The sequence below is a fragment of the Cricetulus griseus genome, chromosome 4 (genome assembly GCF_003668045.3).
Source record: "Cricetulus griseus strain 17A/GY chromosome 4, alternate assembly CriGri-PICRH-1.0, whole genome shotgun sequence".
NCBI lineage: Eukaryota > Metazoa > Chordata > Mammalia > Rodentia > Cricetidae > Cricetulus > Cricetulus griseus.
The window spans coordinates 33,060,179-33,074,079 of record NC_048597.1 but is presented as its reverse complement, the minus strand read 5'-3'; the positions used below and the strand labels follow the sequence as shown (position 1 = coordinate 33,074,079).

The 13,901-nt window shown below is 38.1% G+C and overlaps 1 protein-coding gene and 1 pseudogene across 1 annotated transcript in view; both read left to right on the top strand.

Moving 5' to 3' along the window:
* The window catches only part of Gabrr3 (gamma-aminobutyric acid type A receptor subunit rho3), a 56,530-nt gene extending 45,476 nt beyond the window's left edge, over nt 1–11,054 (top strand). The window contains exons 8-9 of the mRNA XM_027412448.2: nt 856–1,052; nt 9,616–11,054. Of these exons, the coding sequence (XP_027268249.1) occupies nt 856–1,052; nt 9,616–9,918 (500 nt within the window). The 3' untranslated portion in view covers nt 9,919–11,054. The remainder of the gene's footprint in view (nt 1–855; nt 1,053–9,615) is intronic.
* LOC113835420 lies at nt 4,210–4,310 on the top strand (annotated as a pseudogene).
* Nucleotides 11,055–13,901: the final 2,847 nt, after the last annotated feature.

The window sequence follows — 13,901 nt, the reverse complement described above, 5'->3', positions numbered from 1 at the left end:
AGGAGGAGAGGAGAGAAGGAAGGGGGAATGACTCACATCTACCAGCTGCTCAGAAACAGCCTCCAGCAATAGCACACTTGCACTCTGAGTTTCAGTTGAAGGGTAGTTTCATTTATGAGAGTTCAAAGAAAATAATGATGGCTTTACTAAAAGCATTCTTGATGAAAGAAAAATGTGGAGCACAGTGGTCTTAGTAGAACTTAAGGTCAACCAAGAAAAAATGAGTCCCCTTTTCAGCATGAAAGAGTAAAGGTAGATATAAAGACTGCTTTATTTATTTATTTATTTATTTATTTATTTATTTATTATGTAAACAACATTCTGCCTTCATGTATGCTTGCAAACCAGAAGAGGACACAAGATCTCATTTCAGGGGTTGTGAGTCACCATGTGGTTTCTGGGAATTGAACTCAGACCTGTGGAAGAATAGCCAGTGCTCTTAACCTCTGAGCCATCTCTCCAGCCCCAAAGACAACTTCTTAAAAGCAACAGCTGTTAAATAATTTAGAGAAAGTTACTGCAAATGACTTTGTGATTTCCTTGCCAGGAGAATTCCTTAAATTTGATTCATTTTTATCTTTCTAGGATGATCAGAAGTTGCTCATTGAAGGACAGGATCCAAACATGTTGAGTTTTGTGTGTTTAGATGAAGGGAAGGACTCTGTGGGATCAGCAAGATACACATGTGGAAAGAAAAATCCAATGAGAACCTTTAGAAGTCCAAAACTAGCGTGCAGAAGTTTACTCCAACTCTGGGATGCCAGATAATTTTCGTTTTCAAGGGACATGCATTAATGATCCAGTAACTGAATGGCTGTGTCACTGAGTTTGTGACTCACTTTTCTTGAACTGCAGGGATCACCACAGTGCTTACCATGTCCACAATCGTCACTGGAGTGAGTGCCTCCATGCCTCAGGTGTCCTACATCAAGGCTGTGGACGTGTACATGTGGGTCAGCTCCCTCTTTGTGTTTCTGTCCGTCATTGAGTATGCAGCAGTGAATTACCTCACCACAGTGGAAGAATGGAAGCAACTCAACAGGAGAGGAAAGGTACAGCTTTGCCTTGAGTGTCCATTCCTTTCCAAATGTGGCTAGCTTGGTTTCTGTTCCCTTTGCTGTGATAAAATACCCTAACAAAAAGAGCTTGCAGGGAAGAGGGCTTATTTTGGTTTTTAGTTCAAGGGCATTGACCATTATGCTGGGGAAGCCAAGGCAGCAAGAGTTTGAAGCGGCTGGTCCAATTGCATCCACCATCCAGAAGCAGAGAACTATTAATGGAAATTACTGCCTCTTTCTTCAGTTATACCAGTGGTTCTCAACCAGTGAATCACGACCCATACGGTTGAGCATCGTTTTTACAGGGATCACCCAAGACCATTGGAAAACACAGATATTGAAATTAAGATGCATAACAGTAGCAAAGCTACAGTTATAAAGTAGCAATGAAAATAATTTTATGGTTGAGCATCGCCACAAGATAAGGAACTATATTAAAGGGTCACAGCATTAGGAAGGTTGAGAGCGGCTGACTTATATAGTGTAGGGTCCCAGCCAGGGAATGGTACCACCCACAATGGGAGGGGCTTCTCCCTCAAACAATACAATTAAGCTAGTCACCTACTGACAGGACCAGAGGCCCATCTGGCAAAGTGATTCAAGATTCTGTCAAAATGACAATTAGCAATAAATATCCCAGGGGCAAAGACTAACTTCTTTAACAAACTTCCATTGACAGTTCTTAAAACTCTTGCATGAAATCCAAGTGCCTTGGGAAGGGACAAGTGAGCAAGACTGTGACAGTATAATGTGGACCTTTAATCTCTGCTCCATGGTGGCTGTTTTCCTCCTTCACTTTCACCCGGGACTTTTGTGTGTGAAGAATTCTTATCAGTGTGCATTGGTCCACTGACTCTGCCCAATTAAAAGAAGGGGCTGTTGTACAAACTGCGTGCTTTCTAATAGAAGATAGTGGTAGCGGTGTTGGTGGCGATAGCTAGAATGTATTACGTGTTCACTTTATCTTGGAATTATGCCAACACCTAAAATATGTTATGTGATTTGATTTTCATAGTAACCCTAGGAGGTCAATGTTTTCTCTCCGTCTTTTCACAGAGGTAAAGTGGATGGATCTATCCAAGGTCACAGAGCTGAAGGGTCATCAGGATTGGCTTTTGAGTCTATGACTCCAAAGGCTCTGCTCTCAAGCAATAACGTCGTGACTTTTTTTCTTGTCACTTAGAAGAGCATTAAAACAAAACAAGGGGTTCTTCTTCCCATAATGTCCTGGCAATGGGGTATCTTCTGCACTCTGTTTCTGACGTTGCTTAGTAAAATGTATTTGTTGCTTTTTACTGCTTTATTTCACAAAAGATTTGGGCTTAAATCTCCTGTACTTATGAAAACTTATATACGACATTGCACCTCTAAATTCTAACTGATAAGATTCACCCATGTGTTTGCTAAAACTATATACAAGAAACAATCTCTGAAAAAAAAAAGGAAAAGAAAATGTGTACTAAGATGAACTAAAATCCTTCTACTATTGAGGCTTATTTTTCTAGTTGAAGTTTATAAACAGAGAATATATATATATACATATATATATATATATATGTGTGTGTGTGTATATATATTTAATAAAGAAATTTTTTACAAATTTAAAAAAAGAATCTCTGTGTGTGCAAATGCACATAATTTTAATGATATATGTTTATACTGGCTTTAGAGATTTTTTAAAACTATATATATACATACACACATATGAATGTTTTGCCTGCATGTGTGTTGTGTACCACATGAGTGCAGTACCCACAAAGGCCAGCAGAGGGCATATAATCTCTGGAAAATGGAGTTACAGACTCCATGTCATCAACCATGTGGGTACTGGCAACCCAATCCAGGTCCTCTACCAGAGCAGTATGTGCTTTTAGCTGCTAAGCTATCTCTCCAGTCCCAAGGTTTGCAAATTGTCGTATGAGCATTTGTGCATACTGAGAACATCGTTCGCTATTTCGATTTTTCTAATGAGAACATTTCTGGCTTTCACGTGTTTTTTTAACATCATCTTCCATTGAGACTTCACAGTGGCTTCCCTGCTTAAGCTGTGCAGAGACAATCTTCTCTGGTTTGTAAATGGAGAAGGATTTTGATGAACTAGAAAGACTTGACAAATGACACACAGAAAAGTGAGTTGTGGTTCAGATCTCTGAGGATAGCCTCACTCTTTCATTTTATGTCCTTTGATCAAAGTCCTATGAGAACTGATTTTGTTTTATCCTACACACTTTTCTTTCTTTTGTTGACTATCTGAGGCTTTGTCATGCACACATGCATCCCGGGGTGCATGAGGTGTGAGGACACCATGAGCTTTCAGTTGCATGTGGAACCCGTCCGTGTTCTTGTGGAGCCTAAGTCTGCAGTACTGAGGTAAAAGCTCAGATTCTATATATCTGATAAGCTCCAGGTGACGTTAAAGCCACTGGTCCTTACCAACATTGGAGATAGCAATGGTTTGCATAATCGGTGTCCTGAAAGACAAATGGGGGAAAGTGTGTACAGACTGAAAGATCTTGTTTGTTTTAACGTGGTGAGCAGTTAGTTAATCCAGTGCCGAGACCCTGAAGATCACTCATCTGTTTCTTTGACTCTGAAGTATGCCTTCCCTGCCCTCATTTGCCACACAATGTACTGTCTCTTACTCTGAAATTCTTGCCTATTCATTTTGTTTTCAAACCGCTGAGTTTAACCAAGGCTGTATGAAACTATTTGTTGGAGCTTGGTGGACTCAGTAGTGGATACTCAACTAAAGGCAATTACTCTCCCTCTCCCAGAATCTATCAATAACCAATAGTTCATCTGTAATGGGTAGGTCCTCATGAGCTCCTCATTCATCCAGAAATGGTTTATTGACAGGGCCAGTTTGCTGTGGGGCTAGTGAAGGTACCCACAGTTCATCTGTGTTCATGATTGCATTAGTAGTACAGAATCTACTATCCTTGTATTCACCAGCTCTTCTGTACTCTCTATCCCCTCTTCCACAGCATTCCCTGAGCCTTATAGGAGGTAGTGTAAATGTCTTGTCCAGGGCTGAGTCTTCAGTCATCATCTATTCTTGAGTAGCTGTAAGTCTACATTTGCTACAAGCGGAGACTTGTCTGGTTAAGACTGAACATAGCTTTTGCCTATGCCTGTAAACATGGATATTTAAATTTTATTTAAGCCTTTTGGCTAAGATCAAGTGTAGTATCTGTTCTTATCAGTTTAAATTTTAGTTAAATGATAGTAGTAACTTCCCTCTATTGAGCCTTTTACTTCCCTTAGGAATTGGTTATTAACAAGGGTTACAGTACCATACATGGGCCTTAAATCCAAGCAGAAGTTTATCTGTTACATCATTTGTATTCATGATGACAGCCATTGTAACTGAGGTGAGATGGAATTGTAAAGTATCTGAAATCTGCATTTTTCTGATGGTTAAAGATGCTGGACACAGTTTAAAGTGACTCCTCACAGTTTATATTTCTTTTGTTGAGAACTCTCTTCTGTAGTCATTTTAAATTAGATTATTTGTTTAAAAGGTGTTTAGTGTTTTCTGGGGAGGGGTTGCTTGCTTTTTATTTCTTTGCATTTCTTTGTATATTCTAGACAAGAATTCTCTGATGTATAGATGGCAAAGATTTTCTCCCATTTTGTGGCCTCTTCTTTACTCCAGGGACTGTCGTAGCATATTATTTTATGATGCCGTGGAACATTTGCTTTAATGATGCAAAGATGTGCTGCATTCGTTTATGTTGCATTTGTTTAACACTGTGAAGCTGTGATTCTTTGCCTGTCTAAAACACCTGATGGTCTAATAAAGCGCTGAATGGCCAATATCAAGACAGGAAAAAGATAGATGGGGCTGGCAGACAGAGAGAATATATCGGAGGAGAAATCTGGGAAGAGAGGAGGAAGGAGAACGAGAGAACAAGGATAGGAGGACACTAGGGGCTAGCCACACAGCCACACAGCCACACAGCCACACAGCCACACAGCCACACAGCCACACAGCCACACAGCCACACAGCCACACAGCCAGCTATGGAGTAAGAGTAGAATAAGAAAAGGAAAAAGCCCAGAGTCAAAAGATGGTATAATTTATGATAAGAAAAGCTGGCTAGAAACAAACCAAGCTAAGGTTGGGCATTCATAAAAATAAATGCCTCTATGTGATTTATTTGAGAGCTAGGTGGTGGGCCCCCCAAAAGAACCAAAAGAGCAAAGATTAAGACAGCCAACTACAATTGACAGTTTCCTTTGCTGTAGAGGAGGCTTAAATTTCATGAGACCCTCTTTGCAGATTATTGGTCTTACTCCCTGCACCATCAGAGTGCTATTTAGAAACCCATTGCCCTTTTCCTGTAGCAGTTTCAGAATATCAGCCCTTATATTTAGGTCCTTGATCCATTGGAATTAAGTATTGTGTAGGGTAAGAGATACAGACCTAGTTTCATTCTTTTGCATGCTAGTACCCAGGTTTCCCAGTACTGTTTTTTTTTTTAAAGATGCTGACTTTTCTCCAATGTATATTTTTGACAACCAGGCAGCTTTAGTTAAGGAATTATGTTTGGGTGCTCCATTCTATTCCATTCATCTATGAGTCTACTTTGGTTCCATTATCCTGGTGTTTTTATTACTATGATTCTATGGTATAACTTGAAATCAAATATGGTGTTACTCCCTAAAGTATTCATTTTGTTCTTGGCTGTTTGGTCTTTTGTGCTTCCATACATATCTAAAGATTGTTCTTTCCCTAAATATATGATAAATGGGCTTGAAACTTAGATTGTAATTGCATTGAATCTTTAGATTGCCTTTAGTAGAAACCTATTACAATATCCATATTCCACGAGCTTGGGAAGTCTTTTCATCTTCTAGTGTCTCTTTCAATTACTTTCTTCTTTTGAAGAAAGATTTTTTAATTTAGTAAAATAAAGATTTTTAATATATGCCTCTATGGTTTTCTAAATTTCATATTGCAATATCTTCCTTTCACCTTTAATTTTATTCATTTGTCTCTGCTCTCTTTTGCTTAACTAGGAAAAGGGTTTGTAAATCTTATTTATCTTCTCAGAAAAATCAATTCTTCATCTCATTGTTTCTTTATATTCATATATGTTATTAAATTCTGCCCTGTTGTTAATTGTTTCTCCCTATCTACTGCTTCTTGATTTTCAAGGCTTTGAGGTACATCAATAAGTTATTTATTTGAGATCTTCTTAATTTATTTATGTCAGCACTGAGAGATATAAAAGTTACTCTTCATTGTATCCCATACACTTGTGTATGTTGTATTTATTTTCATTTGATTCTACATTTTTAAATTCCCTTATTAATTTCTTCAGTGACCTATTCATAAATACTGTGTAATATAATCTCCTTGAGTTTGTATGCTTTCTGTATTTTCTTTTTATGTTAATACTTAACTTTGTTCTATTGTGGTAACATTGAATTCGAGCTATTTCAAAATTTCTATATTAGTCAAGACTTGCTATGATGGCTATTCTTGCTTGTCAACTTGACTACATCAGGAAATAACTAAAACCCAAGCAGCTGGATATGCTTGTGTGGGATTTTTTTTCTTGATTAAATAATTTGAAGTGGAAAGACCCACTTTTAATCCAGGTCTTTTAAGGTGGGAGGATCTACCTTTAATCTGGGCCACACCTTCTAGTAATGATGGTGGTAGACGTTAAATCAAAAGTAGTAAGTAGAGAAAAGTCACACCATCCTCAATTAAAGAATAATCCATGGATACAATATTGTAATTCTGAACAGATACACATGAAGCACAGCTGTAACAAATTTCACAAAATAAGTACCATTTGTTATAAAGTCTTGGATAAATCACAACCTCCACCACCACCGTCCCACTGTACAAGCTCACATAGAGGAGCACGCATGCCTGCAGGGACTCTCTCTCTCTCTCTCTCTCTCTCTCTCTCTCTCTCTCTCTCTCTCTCACACACACACACACACACACACACACACACACACACACAACACATACAGCTCAGTCACCTACTAAAGACCAAGAACTGAGAAAACATCACAGATAATAATTTTAAAAACTGTCCTTAGTGTTAAACTTAGCCCCAAAGGGGAAAGGGAAGCTCCTTTGCATTATCTGTCATTTGATAACTCAGTCTGTAACAGTCAGATCTGTGGGCTGGAGAGAAAAAGTAAAGACCATTTCTAAATTTGTTCTTATCACACAGCTCACTTACAAACCTAGGAAAACAGTAGCTTATTGGTAAATTGTGGATTAATAAGCTTTGATCAATTACATGAATAATTCTTTCTTTTTATTTTTATAATATTTTTAATTAGAAACAATCTTATTTTACATATCAACCTCCCTTCCCTCTCCCTCCCATCCTCCCATGCCCTCCACCAGCTCCCCCAACCCACCCCCACCCACTACTAAAGGATGTTGATGCCTTCCATGGTGGATTATCAAAGTCTGTCACATCATTTGGGGCAGGGCCTAGGCCCCCCTCCATGTATCTGGCTGAAATAATATCCTTCCATAGGGAATGGGCTCCCAAAGTCCATTTGTGCACTAGGGATAAATACTGGTTCCACTGTCAGAAGTCCCATTTACTGTCCAGGTCTCCTAACTAGCACCCATATTCAGAGGGCTTTGTTCAGTCCAGTGCTGGTTCCCCAGCTTTATGACTTGGATCCATGTGCTCTCACTTGGTCAGGTCAGCTATTTCTGTAGATTACTCCATCACGGTCTTGACTGTTTTGCTCATCCCCCCTCCCTCTACAACTGGATTCTAGGAGTTTGGCTCAGTGCTTAGCTTTGGTTGTCTGCTTCTGCTTCCATCAGCTACTGGATGAGGGCTCTAGGATGGCAATTAAGGTAGTCATCTATCTCATTATAGGGGAAGGGAATTTAAGGCAGCCTCTCCACTACTGCCTAGATTCTTAGTTGGGGACATCTTTGTGGATCTCTGAACATTTCCCTAGTGACAGATTTCTCTTTAAACCTGTACTGGCTCCCTCTATTAAGGTATCTCTTTTCTTGCTCTCCTGTATTCCTCCCCTGACTCAGTCTTCCTCATCCCTCTTGTTCTCCTCCTCCTCCTCTTCTCCCCTTCTCTTTTTCCTACCTCCGTCCCCTCACCCCATGCTTCCAATTTGCTCAGGAGTTCTTGTCCCCTTCCCCTTCTTCGGGGGACCATTACATGGGTAATTCTAGATTGTCAATATGGAGAAAGAAAATAGTACTCCTGTTCCTTAAATATTAGTCTTCTAAAACATGCTGGTAACACTTATTCAGATAAAAAGTAGACAGCAGGTGAGATGTCCCAGAAGTATTTTGGGTAGGAAGAAAACCACTGATAACACTGTGCTTTTTTATATAATATATATATACATATATATATATGCTTTTATATACTTAAAATTGTAGTTGCATATTTTTTGCTTTAAGTGACTATTAAGTCTTAACTTCAATGCATGTTTATTCTGTCCATATTGAATTTATTACAGAGAATTTTTGTTATTAAAAACGTATAATGTAATTCAAAAGTGTAGTTCTTCACTGGTTAGTTAACGAACTGCACAGAAGTCTCTGTGTCTTTTCCATTCACTAAAATATTATAGTTTTAAATTGCAATGAACCAAATATGCATATTAATAGAGTTGACTCTGCAGCCTCCATTTTAAATTCTGAATAATTTCATCTAGAAAGGCCTCTTCATATTTGTTCATGTTTTCAACTTCCCCAAAGATCAAGAAACATTTTATTTTCTCCAAAAGCAATTACCAACAGCTGCTGCCTCCTCAACACTGCTCCATGCCAGTGAGAACCACTGCCTCCCAAAGCAAAACTCAAAAGAAAAAAAAATCTGTACAGATTCAATCAGGCTAGAAATAATTGATAATTTAATTCTTCAGAAAACTAAGACAACTTTATTTTAGTTTATTGGGCTTTGTTAACATCACGTAGAAGTGGTTTTAGGCAAAAGTGGGAAGGCCTGGCTAGTTTCATTTTAAAGGGCAAATAAAACCCTTTCACTAAGTGTAAATAGGCAGTTACTATTGTTCTGGTTTGAGACCAGAAACTAAAAGACATGGATCTCTGTGTTATTGTGTTCTCTATAAGGAGGAAAGTAAGTTGGAAAGCAAATACAAGGAGCCTATATTGATGATGTGATAAGTCACATTCACTTTCAACTCACAAAGCAGTGGCAGACGTTTGTTCTTGTCACTCAGAAGAAAGGAAGGCAAGCATCTGGGACAACTGTGTATCAGTTCAGGATTGTATTAGAAATTACTTACATTATACTAGTATAATATATAATCATGTGATACCTAACCATCTCGTGGAACTAAATATAAACCTCCTTGCTACCTCAGGATTTGCAAAACGGTGTTTTCCACTTATTATTAAATGAATTTTTTAGTCAGATGCCAGAAGGAAAACTAGAATTCTGGGGGGTTTTTTGTTATTTTTTTTAAGTAACAAACAAGACAAGGTTAAGGTTTATGACTTACATTTTCTGTAATTCCTATCCATAACATCATTTTTATGACTTACTAAAGAAAAGCCTTTTTTGGACAGGTTTCTGGAGTGTACAATATCGATGCAGTTCAAGCCATGGCCTTCGATGGCTGCTACCATGACAGCAGCGAGACTGATGTAGACCAGACTTCATTCTCTCTACAGTCAGAAGACGACTCCATGAGAGCCAAGTTCACAGGAAGCCCCTGTACAGATTTGTCTCGGATAAAGAGAAAATCTACGGGAGGAAACGTTGGTAGAATCATCCTAGAAAACAACCATGCCATTGATACCTATTCTAGAATTGTATTTCCCATCGTTTATATAATATTTAATTTTTTTTACTGGGGTCTATATGTATGAAGAGGACTTTTTTGTTTGATTTTTTTCCTCTTTTCAGTACTTAGGACTTTGCACATGCTAAATAAGTGCTCTACTATCCCCAGCACGAAGAGGAATTTTTAATGTAAACTTCTGTTGGAGTCAGATGGTGTTATTTACCTCCTGGATATGAGTTGGATGGTTAAACTAGAATAGAGCCAGTCATGTCTGTTGGCCTAAAGAACATGTAAAAAGTGGCCAATTTACAGTTGGTGCAATGTTCAAAATCTTGGGGAAATTTGGCTATAATCTGTAAATAAAGCATCATGGGCATGTGTACTATGAAGGAAATTTTGTCACCAGGAATGAATCATTTGTAACTATTTTATTCTGACTACCTTTCACGAAAATGATCTTTCTTTGTAATTAGGGAATAAAGCTGGACTATGGCATTTATTCAAGGATAACTGGTTTCTTAGTGTCTGCCAAGAGACAAATGACATTGTCTTAAGGGAGAACTTCCATCTTCGTGTGGTTCCATCCACATGTAACTGAGAGCCCTGTGAGCGGGCCCCCTTCTTTTATCTCCAGGCACATTTTCAACGTATTATATTTCATAAATTATTGAGTCCAAGATGGAAAAAATATTTAAGTTTCACTAAGTCTTTATTTGTAAAATTATATTCTCCTTCAGTCATCAGTAACAGTATTTAGTGTTTTGTAAATGAGGTATAGGTTTCATAACTTCATTTATGTCTTTATTAGTTACTTTTCTATAGCTGTGATGTAACACAGAGACCAAAGCAACTTTTGGAAGAGTTTAGTTGGTCTTCTAGTTCCAGAGGGATGGCAGAGAAGTGTGACAGCTAGCAGCAGGCATGATGGCAGGAGGAGCCAGATGAGAACTTACATCCTCAAACCATGAGTACGATGGACTGGGAATGGCTTAGATCTTTAAACTCTCAAATCCTGTCCCCAGTGATGTAATTCCTACAACAATGCCACACTTGCCCCAAACAGTGCCACCCACATGGGACCAAATGTTCAAATACCTATGGAAGACATTCTCAGTCAGCCCACCACAGTGTTTGTTTAAGTTTTAGTCATAAAATGTTTCCTGGCCACCTACACATGTACTTTATTAACTGTTACATACTAGAGAGAGAGAGAGAGAGAGAAAGAGAGAGAGAGAGAGAGAGAGAGAGAGAGAGAGAGAGAGAGAGAGAGAGAGAGAGAGAGAGAGAGATGGTCTCTTTTTCCTCCCCTGAATGTACTGCCATGAAAGAAAAGGCAAATTATTTGTAAAACCCAGTTAGTGGTTGTGAGCATGGCGTAATGTACACTGTCCTGAAAGGAAGATGTCAACTGAGGAGAAAGAGCATCCATGAAGAGACTCTTCACCTACAAACAACTGACCATTGTTTGGCCATCACATCATGCGAAGAAATTGAGTGAAATGAATGTATCCCAGAGTACTTTTCATTGGGACAAGCAAATCAGGTCAAGTGGGCATTATATAAACATTGTTCCATAGAAAACCTTCCCATGATCTGCATTCATTTTTTAGATTGGCAGTGTACATGATTCAGTGTCGGGTATTTTAGTTAAAAGGCACAATTTAGAGCAAATCCCTTGGCAGGAAATCAGAAAATTTTTCCCTTCTTATTTTGATTGCTGAAATGAATTAAGAGAATAAATTAATAAAGTAGTCAGTTTATTGTATTGCGTTTTATTTTACTACACAGTCAAATAAAATGGTTTGAATTATTCATTGCCAGTTGAAGAAACAAATAATTTCTTGCATGACTGACAGTAACATTGCTTTTGCCTAATATGAGCCACACAGGTTTCAGAAAATTATCTCTCTCTCCTGGGTATGAAGTCCTAAAAGAAGTATTCTTTCTATATTATGGCTTTGCTGGTATACATACTAATTCTGAGAAACTTAATTTTATTTCCTTAATTATTTGGAAATGGGAAAATGCAATTTTTCCAATTCTTTCAAAACTTCACAGAGATTGTATTTTTCCAGGATACTATCCAAAAGTGAGCTAATATTTATTCTAAGCTTTATCCATTTAATTGTAAATATATGAAAATTCCACTTTAAATTATGTATTTAATGGCTGTTAAATTTGATTTAATAAGGATACTTTTATAGGGTTCTATTTTAGAAATATGGTAGAGATAAAATCCTAGCTGGTTGAAGATCTATAACTATTAATTACTGTAGTAATAGCTGGGTTATGTTTATGATTTTGACAAATTCTTCATGTGATTAAAAAAGGAAATAATTTAGAAACATAAAGAGCCTCACTGTTCCCTTCATCCAGTCTTCTGGCTTTTCAGAGCTGTCTGTTTTTCACATACTTTGAATTGCAGTTCCCACAATGCCTAATGCTTCCCCTGGGCATATTCATCTCACTGTTTTAAATCCGATGAGTCACTGGATACACTTGCAATCTAGGCTAGAAGAATGGGCCCCTGTCACACCCCACATATTCTCTATAGTCTCTCAAGGGCCATTAATGCACAACTGTTGGCCAATCAAATGTAACTTTTGCTAATATCTAGAAACACAGGCAGTATATCTTCCAGTAATAAATGTCTAACACTTAGGAATAAAAACCATTTGCTGCATCAGGGAATTATCAGGCCACTCAGAATGAGCTGCAAGGATGTAAGTGGTTATGCTTCTCATTGGGTCCACCATTTGTGAAACAGAACTGTTCCCGGAAGCTTCATTTCTACCAGGGAGAGACAAGATTTCTGGGTAGGTTCTTATTTCAAGAAGAATGAAAGCACGGTTGTCTGGAAAATGTATATGTGACAGAGAACATGCAATAGTTACCTCATTTCAATTTTCCCTTCATTTACTGATCACAATCCTGAACAGACTGTGCATGGATGTTCACTGAGGATAAGCCTGGATTTCAGAACATAAGCTGCTTTGTAAGACTTTTTTTTTTTTTTAAGTCAGCCAGCTTGTAAACCTTGCCTAAATATAGAAATGGGCAGGTTTGTAAAGACTACTCAAGGAATCCTATAAAAGCATATATTTGAACAGAGCTTTAGGGTTTTGTTATAATTAAAAAAGTATAGCTTCACTAAAGTAATGAATAGCAACTGGATAAAATATACATCTACCCAAAACTAGACATTTAATGTTTTAATTATATTATTAGAGGGTTTTTTTTTGTTTAATTATACTTGAATGTCTCCATGCTTTAGTACCATAAAAGTTGTTTCAATTCCAGTGTTTTTCTTTTACCTTTTATTGAAAATGGGTTCTTCTCTCATACAATACATCCCAACCACAGTTTCCCAATCCTCGACTCTTCCCAGTGCCCCCCCCCACACCTCCCTCTTCCACAGATCCACACCCAGTCTGCCTCTCATCAGAAAAGAGCAGGCCGCCAAGGGACAACTAAACCCTGCTAAGGGTCTGGAGTACATCTCAGGGATAGAGTACTTTTCCTGGCATACCAGGGACGGTGTTTGGTTTGTTTACCAATGCCAGCAGACCTGGCCGAATACTATTAAAAAATAGAAGGCTGCTAAGGTTAAATCCTTCATTCTCCCTGTGAGTCTGTGGTGGGCTTTCCCATTGACTTCACCTCTTGCTGTCTATTCCCTCACATGCAGAGAAGCAGAAACAATTCTTCCCCAGGGTTTTTGTGTTTATTAGTAATCTTCATGACAAGCCTTTAAAAACGGGGCCCACAAAAGGCTAAGTGCCTCCAGTGTGTAGCTTTAACCAAAATTTCAAGTGAAAACCCTCATTTGGTATACTCTTCAGTTATCTCACTAGAATGTATGCAACTTTTAAAGAATGAATAGGATTGTATAATTTTCTCTCTTAGAGTCCTTTTTCTTTATTTAGAAGTTTGTTCCTTATAGACTGTCAGTTCCCGAGTTACTTTTCATTCTTGGTGGGCCTTTCATTATTTTCTTATGCATGTGCATGCCTGAGTGTATGTATGCACACTACCTGCATGCAGGAGCCCTTGGAAGTCAGAAGAAGA